The sequence below is a fragment of the Babylonia areolata genome, chromosome 19 (assembly GCF_041734735.1).
Source record: "Babylonia areolata isolate BAREFJ2019XMU chromosome 19, ASM4173473v1, whole genome shotgun sequence".
NCBI classification, from domain to species: Eukaryota; Metazoa; Mollusca; class Gastropoda; order Neogastropoda; family Buccinidae; genus Babylonia; species Babylonia areolata.
In genome coordinates this window covers 24,197,834-24,218,993 of record NC_134894.1, presented here as the reverse complement: position 1 = coordinate 24,218,993, position 21,160 = coordinate 24,197,834, and the positions used below count along the sequence as shown (strand labels likewise).

The 21,160-nt window shown below is 39.0% G+C and overlaps 1 protein-coding gene across 23 annotated transcripts in view; it reads right to left on the bottom strand.

Moving 5' to 3' along the window:
• The window catches only part of LOC143293555 (uncharacterized), a 116,965-nt gene that overhangs the window by 71,443 nt on the left and 24,362 nt on the right, over positions 1 to 21,160 (bottom strand). The window contains exon 4 of one of the 23 annotated variants that reach the window (XM_076604500.1): positions 344 to 1,409. The exons of 16 other annotated variants lie outside the window; for them this stretch is intronic. In XM_076604500.1, the coding sequence (XP_076460615.1) occupies positions 928 to 1,409 (482 nt within the window). In that variant the 3' untranslated portion in view covers positions 344 to 927. Of the gene's footprint in view, positions 1 to 343; positions 1,410 to 2,726; positions 3,251 to 4,154; positions 8,518 to 8,672; positions 12,140 to 12,869; positions 13,899 to 15,124 lie in introns of those variants that run through there. 6 more of the 23 variants (XM_076604496.1, XM_076604514.1, XM_076604515.1 and 3 more) reach the window with 6 other exon arrangements.

Here is a 21,160-nt window from a genome sequence, read left to right as displayed (position 1 = left end):
AGGTTGCATGCCAAGCATGAGCACTTCACATCCAAACAAAAACCAAAGGCAGAGAGAGAGAGCAGAGGAGAAGAAGAGAGAGAAAAAGAAGGAAAGAATGGAAGAGAGAAAGTCAAAAAGAAGGAAAGAAAGGGGTTGAATTGACTGTGTTCATTTGACTTTTAAAAAAAAGAAAAAAAAGAAGGTAGAATAAATGTGATGGGTGGTGGTAAAAAAAAAAAGAGCAGAATAAATGTGGTGGGTGGTGGGTGGGGAGTGAAAAAAAACACCCCTGTCCCATGGGAAAAACAAAGGAACTGTCTTCCATAGATCACACTGCTTTCAAATCATCTTCAGCATAGTGCTCAGTGTTCCAGTTTCTTTGTTGTTTTTTGCTTGTATTTCTACTCCTGTTTTTCTTTGACGGCCAATCCTCAAACGTAGGCTACCTGTCCCAACAGTGGGCAGCAAATCAATATGAAACTCAGCCACAGAATCCAATGCTGCATGAATATATTTCAGTGAAAGCAAAGAAGTCTGTATGGCACAAAACAACTTTGAATGACACTTACAAAAGATGAGAAAGAAAAGAAACCGATAGAGAGAGAGAGAGAGAGAGAGAGAGAGAGAAGATAACTTTATATAAGGCAAATGCATGTTCACGAGATGCTGCTGCCTGAAACATAAATAAAACCTGGCCTGGATGATTTCACTGGTATGTTGCTTTACTGCACCTTTCTTTGAGCACAAGAATCAGTATATGAACACATTAACAGTGTTCAACTTGTCCACAACCAAAATGATTTCTTAAAAAAAAAAAAAAAACCGGTTTCACCTGAAACTCTCAGGCTTGAGTGGCAGAAGCTGTGGGGTTCATTTCAGGCACATAACTACAGCACACAAATGACTAATCTCCTCTCCATGTGGACACTATTGTGGCTTGGTGTTTCACTCCTGAACCAACGACTTTTTGTTAAAATGAAGCAGTTGACTGTCCTCTTCCATGGGCACGTCCCGGCCATGCTTGTCTCGGATGTGGGGGTAGAGACTGGTCTTGTAGGCAAACCAACTGGGGCAGTAGGGGCATTTGTGAGACTTGGTTTTGTTATGCACATTGTATATATGATCCTCGTGGCGGATCTTATCAAAGTAGCCTTTCCCGCAAAATGGGCAGATGTAGGTGGCTTTCTTCAAGTGCACGCGGTTCTTGTGCTTCCAGAGACCGCTGTCTGATGCGAATCTGGCGTCACATGAGTCGCACAAAAAGTTCTTCTCTCGATGAGCCATCTCCTGGTAAAAGATAGTTTGGGGTGACAGGGATGACACAAACGGAGGCATAGCTCCTGATCCTGAGGGCTGGGGGCTGTCGGGGGAAGATGGGTGGTCATGGCTGTCAGCGGAGCGAGGACTGAGTGGTCCGAGCTGTGGTCCTGGAAACACAGGGAGGAGACTCAGTCATCTGGTGTTAGGGATTTGCAAGCCAGAGGACACAGTGCCACCACAAGTTCACATGTATCTCACGACACTGCCAATGGGGGTGGGGGAGTGAGGGTGGGGGGTGGGCTACCACACACATAGTTGGTGACGGGGGCACATCACATGGTACTCCACATGCAAAGCTTGCTGCACGGCATGCATAGAACTCGCAGAAGGAGGACAGGAAAACGACACAAGGCAACACTTTACAACCAGCTTAAAAAATTTTTTTAAAAGCAAGCAGGCCAAAGGTAAATCTTTGCACAGTGGAGAAAAAAGAGATTGTTCTTCAGTGATTATTCTGTGGTGGGCTCAGTAGCTTTTCTCATACAAGGGACTTTTTTTTCAATTTCTAAAAAAAATGTTCAACTAAATAGTATTCGACGCAAGAGTAAACAAGTACTGGCTCCGTTTAAATCTTAAAAAAACAACTTATCTTCACTAATAACTCATGCTGAGACTAACCAGTAAATAACCTGGTCTTCGTGTTAAAAAATGTCTGCTCAAACTTTCATGAAGTCAATAGTAGTGAATCCCATGTTCACCCCTGAAATTAATTTCTTCTTTTTCCCCCCGATAAAAACCAAAATAATGGAATGTCTTGATCAAACCACAGCTACAAGAAATGTTCATCAGTACTTCACACTTACATACAAAATATCAAACTGGAAACTTTATTTCTACCAAAGCTTTGACAGTTTCACCAAATAACCACAAAGATGTTGATAAAGCCAGTATCAAAATTTGCCAAGGACAAACCCCATCAAATTATGCGCGATGTTCTCTGTATACATAGTGAATGTGTATCCACTGGTGATGATAATTGTTACTCTAGTACTCTGTGTGTTTATACCAGTTTTTGGACATGAGCTGTAAGTACTCTGTGTGTGTGTGTGTAGATTATGTGTGTGTGCACTTTGTGTGTGTGCACATACACACATGCAGCCATGTGAGGACATCTACCCAGGTAGGCAGCCTGTTGTGCAAATGACCCCGAGTTTGTAAAGCACTTAGAACTTAGTCTCCAACTGAGGATGGGCACTATGTAAGTATTCATATCATCATCTGATGGGAACACACACAAGAGTACATTTGTGTCAGCTTCAATCCAACTTTAATTAAAAAATAAAGTCACACACCCAAGAACAACAATTATCCAGAACAGATTGATTCCCATGAAGAAATGCAGGGACTGTTCGTAAACCATCATAAAATCATGAAGATCTTCCAACCTAAACAAAGCTTTCCTAAAGTAAAACACACCGGCCTTCTCCCCTAACACTCCCGATTCCTCCTCAGCAGGGCAGCTTCATGGAAGGGCCGGCAGCAGAAGCAGGCGGTGGCTTCCTCTTGTGCTTGCCCCGGATGTGGTGGTACATGTTGGTCTTGTAGGTGAAGAGACTGGGGCAGTAGGGGCACTTGTGGGCCTTGATGTTGTAGTGCATGTTGACATGGTCCTCAAAGAGCTCCCGCACATTGAACCCTTTCCCACACATGCTGCACGAGAAGCGGCACTTGTTCAGGTGCACCCTGTCCTTGTGGCGATACAGGCCACTGGCGGAAGAAAAGGTGGCATCGCACAGCTCGCACTGCAGGCTCTTAGGCTGCTGACCCTGACCCTGACCTGTCTGGAAGCTGAAGGAGGCAGCAGCAGCAACAGCACTATAGCCGGGTGGGTTGTTAGGAAAGGGGTGGTGGAGGTGGGGTCGTGGTTGTGGTTGTGACGAGGCACTGACAGTCAGAGTTTGGGGGGCAGCAGCAGAGACTCCTGGGGGAGGAAAGTTCAGCACCATCTCTGGAAAGGGAAACACACAAGACCTCAGTCAAGTCTTCACTTTTCTTTTCTTTAAAGCACTGTGACCCCAGTCTTCTTCACTTAAAAAAAAAAAAAAAAAAAATCTTTTAAAGCAATGTGACCTTCAGGCTGTCTTCTTTGTTTCTTAAAAATTTTTATTATCTCTTTTTTTTTCTTAAAAAAAAAAAAAAAATACAATGACCTGTAAGTTTTCTGCACTTTTTTGGTTTAGGTCCTGGAGGGTAGAAATCAGATATGGTTGGTATGACAGCAACACGACTGAGGTCTTGTTTCCCCCATGCACAGAAGGATAAGAAAAGGCATGCTGTTCTTTTCCTGTAACCCAGTCAGCAGCCTGGAGGCTGCTTCCAGGAAACCATGTATTCAAGGACTGCTTCTGATATTTAAAAAATAAAGTGATTTTGAATGTCTAAAATGACAAGCAGGAATGGGGAGATAGAGAGAGAGAGAGATGGACAGTGACAAGAGACAGATAAACTCACAGACAGACAAGCTAAAAGTTTTAACGAACCAGGCCTCCTGCCCATGTTGAAACAAAGCATGTCAAACGCATGTGACAGAAGTGACTGATTTTGTCTTTCTTCTTGTCTGTCGTTATCTTTACACATGTTAAAGCGGTGAGGGGCCCACAATGGGACAGGCATCAACAGAGAGAGAGAGAGAGAGAGAGAGAGAGAGAGAGAGTATATATATATATATATATATATATGTGTGTGTGTGTGTGTGTGTGTGTGTGTGTGTGTGAACATAAAAAAGAGAACACATCTTTACAGAGAACTCGATGCACGCAACTAACTACACAAACATACAGGTGCAAGCATGTATACACACACACACACGCATATAGAGATCAGAAACTCATGACATCCGTTTCTGCATTTTTTCCTTTATTTGCAAACTGGAACTGTACATATAAATTCTAAGAACTAGTTTAAATTTGCTTTTTTGTATTATTACCATGTTCTTGGAACACTGTGAAGCATACCTCAAAATCTGTAGAATTGCCATGTTGAAATCTCTTTCATTTCAAAATTAATATACCTGTGGATTCTTCTTTTGAATCGACCAGACAAGTTCAAAGAATTACAAAAAACGTGTTCGAGTTAATACCTAAGAATTAAAAAAAAAAATTTTTTTAAAGAAAGAAAAAAAGACAAGGTCATATTATATATATATATATAAATATAGATACACACGCACACACACAAAATAAAGTGGAAGCAAATACTATATGCGAAGAGCCCTAAAAATGAGTCAATGGGTATATATGGCTAAAAAAATTTTTTTTTTTTTTTAATGTTTCAAAACAGTAAACGTAATAAGTTCTGGAAAGATGTCTTTCTTGCTTATGTCAAATTGTGGTAAATTCTCCAATCAAGTAAATTTATACTATAGATTTCATGTTTGTGCAGAAGTGACAGAGTGTGTGTGTGTGTGTGTGTGTGTGTGTGTGTGTGTGTGTGTGTGTGTGTGTGTTGTGAGTGTATGCACCTACATATTTTGTCTCTGTTATTCTTATATGTTTTTGTGCTTATGTTTTTGTGTGCATTTCATAAAAAATAACACCCAAACATAATTGTCACCACATTCAAATCAATGCTCTTTGTTCTTGTTAATTTCATATATTTCCTTTTCTTTTTTTTCTGTCTTGTTTATCAAGGATGCATGAATGCAAGTGGAAATTGTTTTTCCTGTTTACAGCACCTTGAATTTCCTTGTATTGAGACTGTAATTGTCATTCATTATGGAAAACAGGAAGAACATTAACTTGTTTGCAAGGGTGAAAAAAAACAACAACAAAAAACAAAACTGACCATCATGCCTTGCAGAACTCTCACACAAAAAAAAAAATAAAAAAAAAAATCAACTAACTTCCACAAACATTTTTTCTCCAACGTATACCAAATGGGTAAAAAAGTGTTATATTTACACTGGCAAGCTTAACTGATAAAATACACAACCAAATGAGCATGACAACCCAAACATTAACTGAATATAGTTTGAAAAAAAAAAAAAAAAATTCAAATAACAATGGTTTACATCACTCATTGAATAGCCTTTGAAACAACCATGTACATGCATACTCACTGTCCATCAGACATTAAATACTTTTCAAGTGAAAAACATTCACATATCTTTGGCAACTTTCTCTCTGGCATTAACAATGATTAAATAACCTTTTACATGATTTTTCTCTCTCTGTGAGCACTTTCATTCTTCATTCACGAAACAAAAATCATTAAAATCAACAACTTCCTCAAGCACCCCACCCCCAAAAGGTAAATGCGCATTCTCCTTCACTCCTAGACAGTGGAAGAACACAATTGTACAAAGTATTCCCCAAATGAAGTTAACAGAATGATTCTTCAACATGTTTCAACTACACAATCCAAACTACCCCATCCCCTACAATCATCATTCCTCAGATCTATTCAGGCACACATTCAATACCTACACTTAAACTTGCGATTCAGTCCATCTTTTATTTTCTATTTTGTTTTGTTTTTAATTGACTGCATATACATTTTACAGATGTGGTTGTCATTTTTGCGGTAAAACGTCTTTGTGAGTTTGATGAAGAGGAATGTGAGTTTGGATATAATTTGTGGCTGTGGTATGTGGGCTGACTAGTGGTAAGATCATGGTTGGTGCCTGTGTGCGTGTCAAGTTTTTTTTTAATGCAATTTTATGCTTCAGAAGATCTGCCAAAATATGAATACACCGATTCATTTCAGTGAGTGTGATATGTACTGTCTTATCTCATTTGCCTTTGTTGTTTGTTTTTTCCTCCCCCCCCCCCTTTTTTTTCTTCTTCTTTGCTTATAGTTTGTTGCAAAGAGCGCGAGTCTTCTCCCAGACTACCAGACCTCTTATTATCATATTAAGTGAAGGATAAAGCAAAATTAGTATGTCACATGAATCTGGCTCTTCTAACCATTTCCAATGAATGACCAACAACCAAAAAAACCAACAAACTTTAATTAATAATCGACCCCCATATTATTCCATTCACGTATGACTGGGGTAGCCTGATAAATGAACAAAAGAAAAAAATCCAGACTAGCTCAAATATGAAACGACAAATACTACACTCAAATGAACACATGCAAGAGGAGTTAATGATGAAAGCTGAAGGGAAGGTAAAATGGGATGGGGGGCAGGGGTCAAGGGGAGAGGCCGAATAGGAAATGCACTCCTGCAGTAGCTGTCAACTTATCAGCAAATTCATTTAAGCTTTTTTTCCCCTCCCTTTTTAAAAAACCCCAACTTGTTTTAAAACTCAAATAAATTGGCCAAAGAATGCTAATTTTACAGGAGAAACACACAAACATACTTCTGATGTCTCACCACTCTGACACATAGATTTGCTCTGATTCCTGTGTAAGCCAAAGATCCAGCCCACATCTGTCTAAATCTGAAAAGACCTAGGAACTGGTTTGTGTGAAATTTCCGCTTCATCAGATAAAAAGGGTGTTTGCACACTGGTCAAGGACAGAATGAAGTTCAGTTTTTCAAACTGAATCTTATACAACAAAGTCACTTGTAATTAGCAACATGTAATCATCAAACATGGGGTGGGGGGTACAATGTACATGTGTATTCTTCTGTTGAGAGTGTGCATTAACAAAAAGAGAAGAAAAGGGCAAGAAACATGGAAGATTCAAAAATAGAATTCCATGCAAAAATATTCCTCACATTCACAACCACCGCCTGTAGCTACAACTACAGCTTTCTCCCTCAGTCCCTAGGCAAATGGAACAATGTCATGATAAGGCAGGGCAGTAGGTTCATACATACGTACATACCTGGTTCCACTGAGATCCTGGAGGAACCCACACTATGCATAAACCTTTCACAACACAACGTATAACAGAGAAGGCTGCCGTATCAAGCATAAGATGATAAGATTCTGTGCCTGACAGCACACATTAAAAAATTTAACTGAATAAATCTGAATATTAGAATATTTCAAGTTATTCTATTTCTAATAATTCTAAGTGAATAATTCCTGAACTTACCTTTTTGACTTGCTGGGATTTGTTATCTAAAATACAATAAAATAAAATAAAATGAAAAGCTGTATTCTCCCTATTAGCCAATCTCCAGAATTAAATCTAATCCACAGCAATTTCTCCCTATTAGCCAATCTACAGAATTCAATCTAATCCACAGTAAAACTTCAAAAAGGATGGGATGAAAGGATTAGGGATGTGGGGTGATGGTGGGGTGAGAAGACTGGTCCGCTGACGACAAATACCCCATTACCCATCAGGTCTGAACAACTCACAGCCAAACATCTTGACCATCAAAGTGAAAAGACAAACTTCATGACCATCATTCGATCTCCATAATCAGCTGATGCCAGTTTCATGCTTCAATTAGCATACAGGCCCTGTATCTTTTTCTATAATCTTATGAATATCTATGTGTGTGTGTGTGTGTGTGTGCACGTGCACACACACGTTTGCGCATATGTACATGTATGTTAGAGAGAGAGAGAAAGAGATGTTTATAAGACTTTTAAACAGAGAGAGAGAGAGAGAGATAGAGAGAGAGAGAGAGACTTAGTCTATTGTCAATTCAGCATCAAAGCTTTCTGAGAGAGAGAGAGGTTTTAAGGGTCCTGTAAATTTCTTCCAGCAAATCCATGCGTGTGCATGTGTGTGAGTGAGACTAAAATAGAGGACGAAAGAAAGCAAATGTGCACACAACCTCAAAATGGAAACTATGGGACAGCACCGCATGTTTTATGGGGAGAGTAGGCATGTAAACTTATTTTCTGGCTAAGAAAGTAAATAAAAATAATAAAGTAAAAAATATAAATAACACATGTCACGATGACGACACAGTTTTGTTTCTGTGACACACTCCGGTGCGCATGTGTTTGCGGAGGTTGTTTTTGAAGGTGAACCTCAAGGCACAGTGCGGGCACTCGTGAGCTCGGATGTTCCTGTGCCGGTTCACGTGATCCTCATAGTCATCTTTGCGAGTGATCCCTTTGCCGCAGATGCTGCAGATGTGCTGCGCCCGCTTTGTTAAGTCACAAACATGCTGGTTTAACTCAGGCGCCGACACAAACTTGGACAGGCACCGTGGACACTCATGAAACTTTGATCGCCTGACGCCTGTGAAACCAACAGCTGCTGCTTGTTTGAGGGCAGACAGGCGCTGCCCCATCAAAGCTCCGGAAGCAATGGCGCTATGTCGGGCAAGCACTTGAGAATAGGCCCTGTACCTGAATGATCCTGGAACCAAACAGGTAGGTATCGGTGATGGAACAACAAATCACAGGTAGGTATCTGTGATGGAACAACAAATCAGTCAAGTCCAAGTTCTCTTTGTCTTTTAGCATCAACAGACTGGTTTCACGTTAAACCTTCCTAAACATCATCTGATAGGATGTAGGGGTGGGGGTGGAAAAGCGAAAGCAAAATACCCGCTGAGCTGAAACTACAGGCATCATTTCATTCTTAACCACTTATACCACAAACGCTATATGCCTCCGTGTTAGCTGTTTGTATCATTGTTTGAACACAGAAAAGAACTCGCTCATCACAAACTACATTATAACAGACAAACCACAACACACTTTGTGGCATCAGTTCATACTTTTCAGTCAAAAATAAGTGAATCACCTCCCCAAACTGAAGGGAAGTAAAGAGCACAAGGGAAAGTTAGGGCTGAGGATGCAGGGACAGAATCAAGATATATGAACAAGGCCATTTCCCAAAGTCTGCTTGGTCGATAAATGTCTTGACATTTAAGCTCAGAATTGCGGTAAACTTTTGTTGAGAATTATCAATAAATAAGCATATATACAATCCCTTGTTCCCTATGCACTTTCTATTACTTAAATGTTCATGGTATTCATTGTTGGGTATAACAGTGTTAAAGATGTGGATGTGAAGTGAGCAAAAGAAGTTGTTTCAGTCATAGCAGATCAACTGCTCATCAACACAGCCCAGGGTGTATTGATCAATACAATTCTCTTTTGACAGCACTTTGCAAATCTCACATCTGGATCTGGTGGTATATTGTGTTGAACCAGGATGCACCATCTCAAGCTTTTAACTTGTGCCCAACTTTCTATCCATTATGTTAGATCTGTGTAACTATCATTTTTCGACAGTGAAGAGATTCTCTTCCATTCTCCATGACAAACCTGTTGCCACCAGTCATCAAAGTCAGGACTGATTTCTGGTTTCACACGTTGCTGGGTCAGTTTATATTTAGTTCCAAAACTGTATAATTTTTGCTTTTATTAAACAATCAAATACTTTTATTCTTAGTAAAGACATGGTTCGATGCAAGCTATGACCAAGAGTAACAGTTCTTGTTTGTTGTTTAATATCAAATTATCTCTCTCTCTGCGTTATTATTTCTTTAATTTTTGTATGTTTCTGTGCATGCAAACAAGAAAATTATTTACCACAAACTCAGTACCTCTTTCTTGTTAAGACAGGTGTTTGTACCAAGCAATTTCATTGTTTGTACATGCTGGAAGAGTTCACTTGTCACAAATTCTGTCGTGAAGATGCTTCCTGAAATTGGAGCGCTGGGAAAATAACTGAAGACACTTGGGACACTGGTAGGGTTTGATGTTCCTGTGTGTACTGACATGATCCTTCCAGTTTTCTTTACGTTTGAACACTTTCCCACAGTCACTGCACTCAAAGGGTGCCTTTCTGAGGTGCACAGATTGCATGTGCCTCATAAGAGAACTGTTGCAAGTGAAAGAAGCCTTGCAGAATGAACAAACAGTAGGTCTACTGTTTCCTTTTGGAATGCTGGGATAACTACACTGTTCAAGCTGTGCATCAAAGCACTGAAGAGCAGAGTGCTGTCCAAAGACTTGTGTGTCAACAGGACACTCTTGGTTTCCTTGACCAACTGAGACTTGGGGATAGCTCCGTAAGAACCCTGCAAGCACATGGCAAGCTCATGTTGAAATGCTGGCTATTCACTTGCAAACCTCATCTACAAAGAATGTCCAAGAAAGTGAAGCAATGCTGATTCTCTTACTCTCACTGGTCTACAGTCACAGTACTTACTTCTATCAATCATCCTGGATTTCAAAGGTTAAGCAAAAAATCAATTGGAAAAAAAAAAGGCAAAATCAATAAGAATTGCACTAAGTCTCTTGCGGCGTGCAGTTTATGTGCGTTCGTTGATGTTCAAGTATGTGTGGCTGGATTTGTATGTGTCAGCATATGTATGTGCAAGAATTAATGCACGAGTGGGCACTTGTTGATGTGACCTATGTCTTAACTACAAACACAAGTATCAGTACAATAAATTTTCCTGCGATTAACTGGAAGTAAAGGATCATTCACAATTTGCAATGCTGGGCACTGCCTGCTGGTGTTCTTCAAAATCTGCAATACTGTTACTTCACTTTTTCAATATTTCTTGTCTCAAAACCCAAGTTCGGTCATTTTTAACCATATTTCATTTTTGAGGAAGTACACACATGGTGTCTTGTTTAAAAATCACCCCAAACATGTCAGATTATAAAATCTTTAAGTGCACTATCTCCTGTCTATGTATACTGGGCACTTATGAATGTGGGTGGCACTAAGAGCAGATGGCACACAGGCTGAGACTAGAAAAACCACATTCATCCCAAGCACTGCCACTATCAATGCACCATGACTCAGATACATCACACCATAATCTTATCACATGTATCATATTTTCAAAGCGCATAATGAACACTTTCATATAGTACACTGCATTTAAATTAAAAAAACAACAACAAAAAACAAAACAAAAAAACAAAACCAATATAGAAAACAGCCTAGCCTGCTGTAACTTTGGCATCAGGAATTGGGTGTTTCAAAGAAGTCAGCTATTGTTAGAGGATTGAAAACACACACAACACTGAAAAACTATATAAATTCTTGCCCCACTTAAACAATGATAAATGGCAGATATCTTGAGAAGCTGAAGCAACCAATCTCTTGTTAACAACGTTCAAGTACGACTCTGACATGCAATTTTAACAGCTTATACCATAATCAATCAAGTTATGCAAATGTTGCACACACAAAAAAGGTTGAACTTGGGAGCCCAAAACGTTCAACCAACTAATCCATTAGAGTAAACCAACTGTGATGAATTTTCAATTAATACTCTGTTAAGACTTCAACATTAATAGTTTTTGAAAAGCAAAGGTGAATCTCTGCCATGCCATCTCTTTTCCTCAGGATCGCAGTTGGATGTGGACATTTTTAATCATTCATAACAGATAAGGAGTCACAGACATTTGTCATTCTTGCTTACAGTCCAGACGATCACACATGACCATGGTTATCAGGAAAGAAGTCACAGAGATTTTTCTTTACTCTTTAATGAAACAATGTTGAAGGAAAAAAGTTTAAAAACAAAAAAACAATAAACCACTGTAGCACACACACAACCAAAGAAACCACTGACAACACCGTCCACATCTTCCTTGACAGACCCTCAAGACTTTCATTCACAAGGAAGCATCATGCTTGTCACGCACATGGCGATACAGACTGGCCCTGTAGGTAAATTGGCAGGAGCAGGCTGAGCATTTGAATGCTTTGACATTGTTGTGCGTGTTCATGTGCCCTTCAAAGTGCCGCTTAAAGTTGAAGCCTTTGCCACATATGTCACAAGTGAAGGGGGTGCAGTGCAGGTGGACCTTATTGATATGTCCCCGCAGTCCATTGTTGGAGGCAAACGCTGCATGGCAGAACTCACACACCAGTGGTTTGGAGCACTGCATAGAGGGAGGTGGCCGGGAGGAGGAGTCTAGTGACTGCTGAAGGGTAGAAAGATCGGCTGATTGAGGCGGGGTGGCTTTACACTCTGACCTCCCTACACTGCTCCATGGCAACCCTGGAAATACATGGGAGCTGGCATCACTGAGTGATACAGTACATGTATGCTTTTTACCCTGGAAATAACAGGGAGATAGCCTCACTGTCACATTACATGCTTTCTGACCAATGATACTGCTTGCTTGCGAGAGGGGTGTCACCATGCAGGGAATTCATTTTGGGTGCATCACTGGCAAACAACACATACATGTTAAAACAAGGTTTGGGTTCGTTTGTTTTCTTATTTATAGTAATAACATGCTGGTGCCACATTCTGGTTTCCAAAATAAATGTAGAGAGACTAGTACATCGTCAATTGGATAAAACATTTTTTCATTCATTTAAGTTTGTTTTGCTTGCTCTTCATACTGGAGGAAGGTAGTTTTTTGAGTGTTTACTTTGGGGTGAGCTTGGTGTGTACATTTGTGATTTTGTACAGCAGGAAAAAACAAAAACCATCAAAACCTACAATAAAATAACACTACCAACAAAAACTAACCAGCCAATGCACCAGAATGGGCATTCCCAACAATGACTGCAACACGTTATCACATACTGTGATATCACATAAAGAATAAGCAAAAAGCCATATCCTATATCCAAGCCTGGTTCAATTCTCTCAACTTGCCGAACCCTATGGCCGAGCATTGCTCTAGCATCAAAACTCATATCATTAAATTTTTTTTCATGTTCACACATACGCTAAAATTGCAGAGAACTAACTTCTGCATTATTTCTGGATGTGTCCACATGTAATCTGGAGGAAAAACAGAATATCTTGTGTTTTTTTGTTGTTGATTTTTTGCATCAATATGGCACGGAAGCCTGTCGAGGCTGTGAACTCCCCAGGGTTGATCAAATGGGTTAAATAACTCAAAATGGACAACCAGTGACTTCAACATTTATATTGTAAACTCACAAAAAATCAGACACATGAACTAACCTGATTACAATAATGTCGCTTTTTTTAAAGCCAGATGCTTTGTTTTTAACTATCTGTTTACTTTCAAGATATTTACTTTGTTTTTAACTGAGCGAGCTTTTACGTTACGCTTATGAGTTCCTGAATGAACAAATGGTTATTTTCAACCAAAAGCCTTTCAAAGAGATACTTTTCAGTCCAAACTGTTTCTACATGTTCAAATTATCTGCAGTGACAACCAACTCAGCAACAGAAAAATAGTAATAAAAGAAAAGTGAAATATTTATATATTTTAATGTGTTAAATAATGAATCAACTTCAAACACAAAGTAAAAAGGCAAACCTAATAAAGGTTATAATTTTTTTTTAAATAATAGAAAGTAGTAAAGTTCTCTCCATACGTTCAAAGTAAGAATGTTTGATCACTGTGGGGGATGCCTTGCTCGGACATGATTTCTCAGACTGGCCTTGTAAGTAAACTCATGGGAGCAATGGGGGCACTTGTAGGCTTTGATGTTGTTGTGACTGTTCATGTGTCCCTCAAAATGATCTTTCTCTGTGAAGCCCTGTCCACACACCAGGCACGAGTACGGCAGTTTGTTCAAGTGCAGTAGATTCTTGTGCCTGTTCAGCCCGCTGTTGGATGCAAACGAAGCATTGCAGTATTCACATCGCAGGTGCTTCAAAGCTGAAGACAGATTCCTTTGGGCTGAAAATCTGTTGTTGGGTTTGTGAGGCGTTCCATAACTGATTCCAGACTGCAAAGGAACTCTCCGACCAGACGAGTGACGGTAATTGGCAGAGTGGAAGGTGGACTGTGACTGATTACCTGAGGCTTGTGGGCAGGCCAGTTGTCCTGGAAATACAGGTTATCGATCACTGTTGATCATCAAATTGGAAATGGGTTTTATTGACTGATCACTTATATTTGTGGTTTTATCAGGACATGTCTGCGTGTGCACTGCGAGTGTCAAATCAATTTAAACTGGAAAATCATATTTCAACACTATGAATTCCATTTCCCAGTGTCAAATGAAATCTTCTCAAGACACTGGGCATTGTGAAGCACAGGTGGCTGAATGGCATGAACCAAACTAATCCAATCTCAAGGTTTCACGCAGCAAATATTTTCAAGCCATCAAGCTCACAAATCAAATCAAATCTAATGTCAAAAGATAGAGGTCAGGAGAGGAAGTCTGCACTAAAAGAGCTTCACAAACCATGTGCATCTTCATTTTTTCCTTTTTTTTTTTTTTTTTTTTTTTTTTTAGCCTGATTCAGTCTGAACACTTTCTCTTTCTCTCCCGACATGCACTTGAGTATGTATGCTCTCATGCTTACTGATGAAACCTGGAGTAAATAGAAATTAAAATTAAGATTGATGGAACTGAAGGAGCTGGGAAAGATCAAGAACACGCACACACACACAGAGAAACAAAAGAAAAGAAATGAGAATCAATGGACTCAGATTTGTGTGAAATTAATACAGAAAACAAAACACACAGTGTCAAAAGTAACAATCTCTTCAACACAAACACACTACACTAACATCAACTGACACCAACAAAACACACATGATCATGAGAGAAAGTGAGACAGAAAAAAGACAATATGTAAAACAATGCCCATCATAAACGATGGTTCTGAAGTCTGCTTCTTAAACACACATCTGATTGTATCCAGAACCCACAATGAATCACACACATTGTCCAGCCATTCCCCCCCCCTCCCCCAATTAGAATAGATTGAGAGAGAGAGAGAGAGAGAGAGAGAGAGAGAGAGAGAATGCGTGTGTTGTGTGCATGAAATTGAATGCATTCTTTGTTGTTGATAAAGTTGATTAAGTGTGTGAGAGAGAGTGTCTGCATGTGTGCGCCTGTATGTGTTCTTGAGTCAGACTGAAAGTGTGTTTGTGTGTACCTACGCATGAATGTGTGCATGCAAGTGTACATTTGCTACTAGAAAAAGCTTCTAGTTTGTGTGAATTTTATATATCTATCTTGCAAATCCATTTTCATTTTGAATAGGGTGTGCGTGCGTGCGTGCGTGTCAGTGTGCACGCATGCGCGAGTGAGTTTCTGTGTGTGCGCAAACCTGTGTGTGTCCCTGTTTCTGGAAAGTTCAACAATCACACATAAAGGAGTAACACAAGGTACACAATCTCATGCATCTGTAACCATAACGATGCATGCACTTTATATTCATGGATTAAGAAAGAGCGACAGACAGAGGTCTCCCCGTTAACTATAGAGACTGACAGATGCAATTCCAAGTAATTCTCCTCTTTATTTGCATCCAAATGTACACAGCCACTTATATGGTCATCAGAAAATTATTTCTTTACAATAATCAAAGTTTCAAATAAGATCATCATCATTATCCAGGTAACATGCTTTTGCAAAACCTAATAAATGAACTGAAAAACAAATGTGTCAGGGTGGACAATGCTTTAGAGAAGCAATCTCAGATTATCCACAAGTCTCTTTGTAATGTTTACAAACACATTCATATTAGTAAGTATTACAGTTCATTGTGTGTGTGTGTGTGTGTGTGTGTGTGTGTGTGTGTGTCTGTTGTGTGTGAGAGAGAAAGAGAGAGAGAGAGAGAGAGAGATAAACTGGAAGGGTATATTAGCATATTCATGTTAAGTTTCAAATATATTTCTATGGAATAAGTCATTATGATACCTAACATGCCGGCTTGGTGAACATAATTCCATGTTTAAGTTCTTAGAGCATCACAATTTCAGAAAAATCATGTTAAAGATAAATCTGTTTATACCATGTGTTCATATTACAGTTAGCAGAAGAAATCAGCACATGTATTTTCCAGATGAGCACACACACACGCACACATACACACACTGACTTACTTTAAAAAGAAAAAAAAGGTACAGGTCGAAGTACAAGACGGAACATGCAGTGACACAATTCCAAAATTAATTCTCTCCACATGACTCATCCATGCTCAAAATCCTTGGTGCACAAGTAAGTAATCAAAGATAACAAAATACCAATGTTCAGCATGTTCACACATTGACAATCACAAAATGAGTTGTTTAGACAAAAGTTTTTTCTCCAATTCCATGATAGTGCACAAAAGAATAAGAAAAAAAGATAAAGAAAACAGGATCAAATCAAACCATGTTGCTTATGACCTGGCGGAACGCAAAGGGACCGTTTCAGAGCTTAAAAAACCCAACTCTGTCAACTCTTAGAATTAAAAACTAAAACAATGCAGGAAAGTCAACCAAAATAATGTTACAAAGACCAATGCAGTCACATATGGGTCAGTCCACGTAGGCGTTCAATTGAATCAACCACAAAATCAACTCCATGACCAGAACAAAAAAAAACTTAACACTATATCCATGCCTTTCTCAGTTTCTGCAAGTAGTGAGCAGTAAAATAACAAGCGGCTAAACAAAACTGAATAACCAATTCCACAGGATTTTCCGCAAGGCATATACTATCTTTTGACTGCTTCAAAAGCAAGCACTGGCTATTTCATCCTACAGTCTAACATATTTAGCAAAAAACAATATCCTAAATGACTAGAAGTAATCACAACACTTTTGACCTTTGCACTCAGTTTACATAAATCACAATCCCAGGAAATTTTGTGATACTTTTTCACCATTAACTCACAAAACTATCATCTTGGACATGAAGCACATGTTGCTTTTGCTTTTCTGATGTCGAGAACTACCTTTTGATTTTTTGTTTGTTTTTTGGTGGTTGCTGTTTTTTCTTCTTTTCTTTTTTTTTTTTTTTTTAAATATTCATTAACTCAACAAAAAACAACATGGCCCTCAACAAACTCAATCTCAACAAACTCAGAGGTTATGCACACAAATGTACTCAATTTTTATTTATCAACATGGTGAAATATTTAACTAAATGCACCATTAAATGCGAAGACTTGATATCCACTGAAGTCTGCTTTTGGAACACTATCACTGAATCACCAAGTCTTTGTATTTGACCTTTGCTTCCTCTTAAAAAAAAAAAAAAAAAAAAAAAAAAAAAAAGTGACCCTGCTTTCTGTATCACTCTCTCCCTTGCCCCCCGGAATTCATTACCAACTCTGGCCTCTTGCATTGAGAGAAATATGTGAGAAAAGAACACTGTAAATGATCAGCCAGTTTCACTGGGGATCTGGAGGCTTCCGTTTACAGCTCCCAGATTTTTCTCGAAGGTGCTGCCTGAGACTGGCCTTGTAGGTAAACAAGTTGTTACAGTAAGGACAGGAATGAGCTTTGATGTTGTTGTGCATGTTCAGATGATCCTGAAAGAGCTCTCTGACAGAGAAGCCTTTCATGCAAACGTTGCATCTGTAAGGGTGTTTGTTCAAATGAACCCGGTTCTTGTGTCCTAGCAGGCCACTCTTGGATGTGAACGTGGCACTGCACAGCTCACAATGCAGAATGCTTGCGGGATCTACGGGTGCAGTGGATCTCCTCCTTGGAGCCAGCTGCACAGGAAGTGGGGAAGAGGTGGCACTGCCCAAAGAGCCATCTTCTGCAGCAACATTTCCCATCCCAAAGGCCCGCAGAGTGGTTGTATCTGACAACCACTGAGACATCCATTTTGTCCCTGGAAATAAGGGATTCTCGAGTCAGTATACACTATGTAATAATCTCTCTCTCTCTCTAAAGCTAATACTAAAATGCTCACTAAGTTTCTGTTTTGGATGTTTCCAACATTTCTCACTGCAGTCAAATGCATGGACAAAGACCTTCTGACCAAGTCATTCATAACAGCTTTTTAACAATTTATTTTCCAGAATTATCCTTTGCCAAACCAAAAACAATACTGGCATCCAGTTCATTCTTTTCTCACAAAATCTGCAGTCATTTTTTTGATCACAGTCATCATTTACATGGTTCATCTTCACATGCATGCACTAGCTATAGCTGTTATACACAATGATTCACATGACAAGCATGCATATGACAGTCCACAGCTTGCACATGACAATTTTCTGCATCATCACCCAAATAAAAAAAACTTGCCAAAAATTCTTTTTTCCTATACCAGTTAAGTATAAAAATTGAAGAAGTAAATAAAAACAAAATAAAATAAACCAACAACAACCTTAGTCCTGTTTTATAAGTAGTTTCAAACTCCACTAATTGTCAAGTCCATCAAATACATACTAAGTGACTAAGTGACTAACAGTATGCATGGAACCAGATTTTAGGCTGTGTTATCCGATAACATTTTGATTTAGTTGCTTCTATTTCCCAATTCACCAACATGTATTGGGTTCGTTCACATTTTTTACTGCAAAATCTAAGAAGAAAGAAAATTCCAAAAAGCTTATGACACCAAAAGCCCAAACTCAAAACTTTCACATCTGGAACCCATATGAAAGGCACAGTATTCCATGAATCATCATCTGCTGATTTGTTAAATATGTTGTTCTTTTTAAATTCATGACATCATTGTTGTTGTTTTTTCTCAAATTTGATTTTCTTTGTGTTGCTCTGTTAATATTTATTCAAATGGTTGCTAAAATGTCAGTACAACAAAAAAGTTAATCTGACAATAAATGGTTTCAGTCATCATCTGCTACATACATGAGAGCCATGATTTCAGTATGGGAAGATCCTTTTCAGATCTTTTAAAAAAAAATTTTATTATAATAAATACCAAAAATAATAATACATACCACTACCAGCTTAAAACATATACAAACCTGGGTCATTTTTCAAAGACCTTCATGGACTTAAGAAAAAGCAAGTGATTTTGTATTAATTCATAAACAAATAGAATATGTACACGAAAACTTCCAAACTTATTGCACATCAGCATACTACAAATCAACCTATTTGGTCTATTTGAAACAAAATCAGAACAGTCCATATCCATGAAAGTAAAGGATTTTTCTCTTTTAATTTTTCTTAACCTTCTACTTTATGTCACTGATATTCTCAAAACACAAACTCAATCTGATTACTTTTTGCAGACACCTGAGCGCAAATGTCGTCTAAGGTTGGTTTTGTATGTGAAGCTGGCTGAGCAATACACACAGTGGTGGGCTTTGACATTGTAGTGCATGTTCATATGGTCATTATAATGTTCGCTCTGACTGAATCCTTTGCCACAAATATTGCACACGTACTGCTGTCGGTTCAAGTGGACACTGTTCGTGTGCCCCAGGAGGTCCGAGTAGGAAGGGAACACAGATTCACAGTATTTACATTTCAAACGTTTAGAACTGAAGCCCATAATCTGACCAAACGATTCACTGGAATAGGCTGCTCTATACTGTGAGACTGACTGCTCAGTGGTGTGCAAATAGACACCTATGGATGCTGGTTTGGACAACTCTCCACAACGCCTGTCGTGCTCTGATCCTGGAAATAAACAGGAGCACCAATGTCATCATGTGGACTGGTCAGTCTGAACAAACCACTTAATGTACAGAGTCAAAAGCCCTCTCTCACCTTTATGGCATGGACCAATAAAAGAACTGATAAATGGATGGGAGAAGACTGGTGAATGGGTATAATATTAATTTCAATTCATCAACAGATGATAAGTGTTTCTTCTCAAAGATGAGTTTAATCAAGTTCTCTTAAAATACAATCTAAATGCTATCAATTTACAGTAAGGAAACAACAACAACAACAAAAAAAAACCCTATTTCAAAACGTACCATAGCCAAAAATGACACAACTTACAAAAATTGTTCAAAATACACAACCAAACTATTTGAAATTAGAAAAAGAAAATCAGTCAATAGGGGGTAAGTAAGGACGTTTCCCCATGCAAGAGTGGTAGTGAAAACTATGCTCTGTGTGTGTGTGTGTGTGTGTGTGTGTGTGTGTGTGTGTGTGAGAGAGAGAGAGAGAGAGAGAGAGAGAGAGAGAGAGAGAGAGAGAGAGAGCAAAAAAGTCAGAAGAGGTTCATGACCATACAGTAAAGAAATTGTGTGTGTGTGTGTGTGTGTGTGTGTGTGTGTGTGTGTGTGAGAGAGAGAGAGAGAGAGAGAGTGAGAGTGTGCAAAAATGTTGAAGTCAGAAGAGGTTCATGATCATATAGTAAAGAAATAATCATGGATGGAAGAAAAAAAACGCTACACTTATAACCTTGAAAATCACAAGAGCAGCAATCACCATCACTGTATTTCCACAGGTATAGGACCACATAACAGTCAGTGGCAACAAGTAACATGGCTGGTTTTAATATCTTCATCTTTCCAAGTGTGGAATAGACATTTTCTTCAACAGCAATTAACCATCACCATCTTTTCCAGGCCATACCTTTTTCAAGCTGAACCCAAGTACTCATGGACTATGATGATAAAATACAACAATCAACAAAGTATGAATAAAATCAAACATAATAGTTAATACCAATGTTATGACCCAAACATTTATGGAAGAAACAAGCTCTCACTAACACAACTGAAGCATGTTCAAGGTACTTAAAAGTACTGACAAATTAAATACCTAATAATGGGACTCCCATTTTCATGTCAACATTTATAATCATAATCATCTATCATGTGTATTTCTCTCTCAAATTAAAACTGGTTCATATGACAATAGCTCATGTTTCTTCCCACAACAGTATTCCTAAAATTTTCACTGTTGCAGTCACTTCCCAGGAAACTGTGCATTCAAGTGCTTTCTACAAACACCGTCTCGGAGATGCTTACGAAGGTTAGTTTTAAATGAAAACAGTATAGAACAGTAAGGACATTTGTGTGCCTTAATTCTGTTGTGAACATTGACATGATCTGTGTAACTCTCTTTCCTGGTGAAACCTTTCTTACAAATGGAGCAGATGTACTTCCTGGAGTGAAACATGCTCATATGTTCATGAAGCACTAGTTTGGATGGGAATGTGTCACTGCAGAACTTGCACTTCTCCCCATCATTCAGGTTTCTCATAAAATCTCTCCTTGGGAATGGCAAGCTGACGTGATCATCATCAACGGTCTTTTCTTCATCTCTCTCTTCCTTAACTCTGGGAATCCAGGCAGAACCTGCCCGGTAGCCGCGGCCATGTTTCTCTTCGTCACTTTCCCAGGACTCTTCTGACTGGTGAGTAAAGTTATCATAAGGTTGACAGGCTCCTCCGTGTTTGGGATGGGTCTGCCACTGCC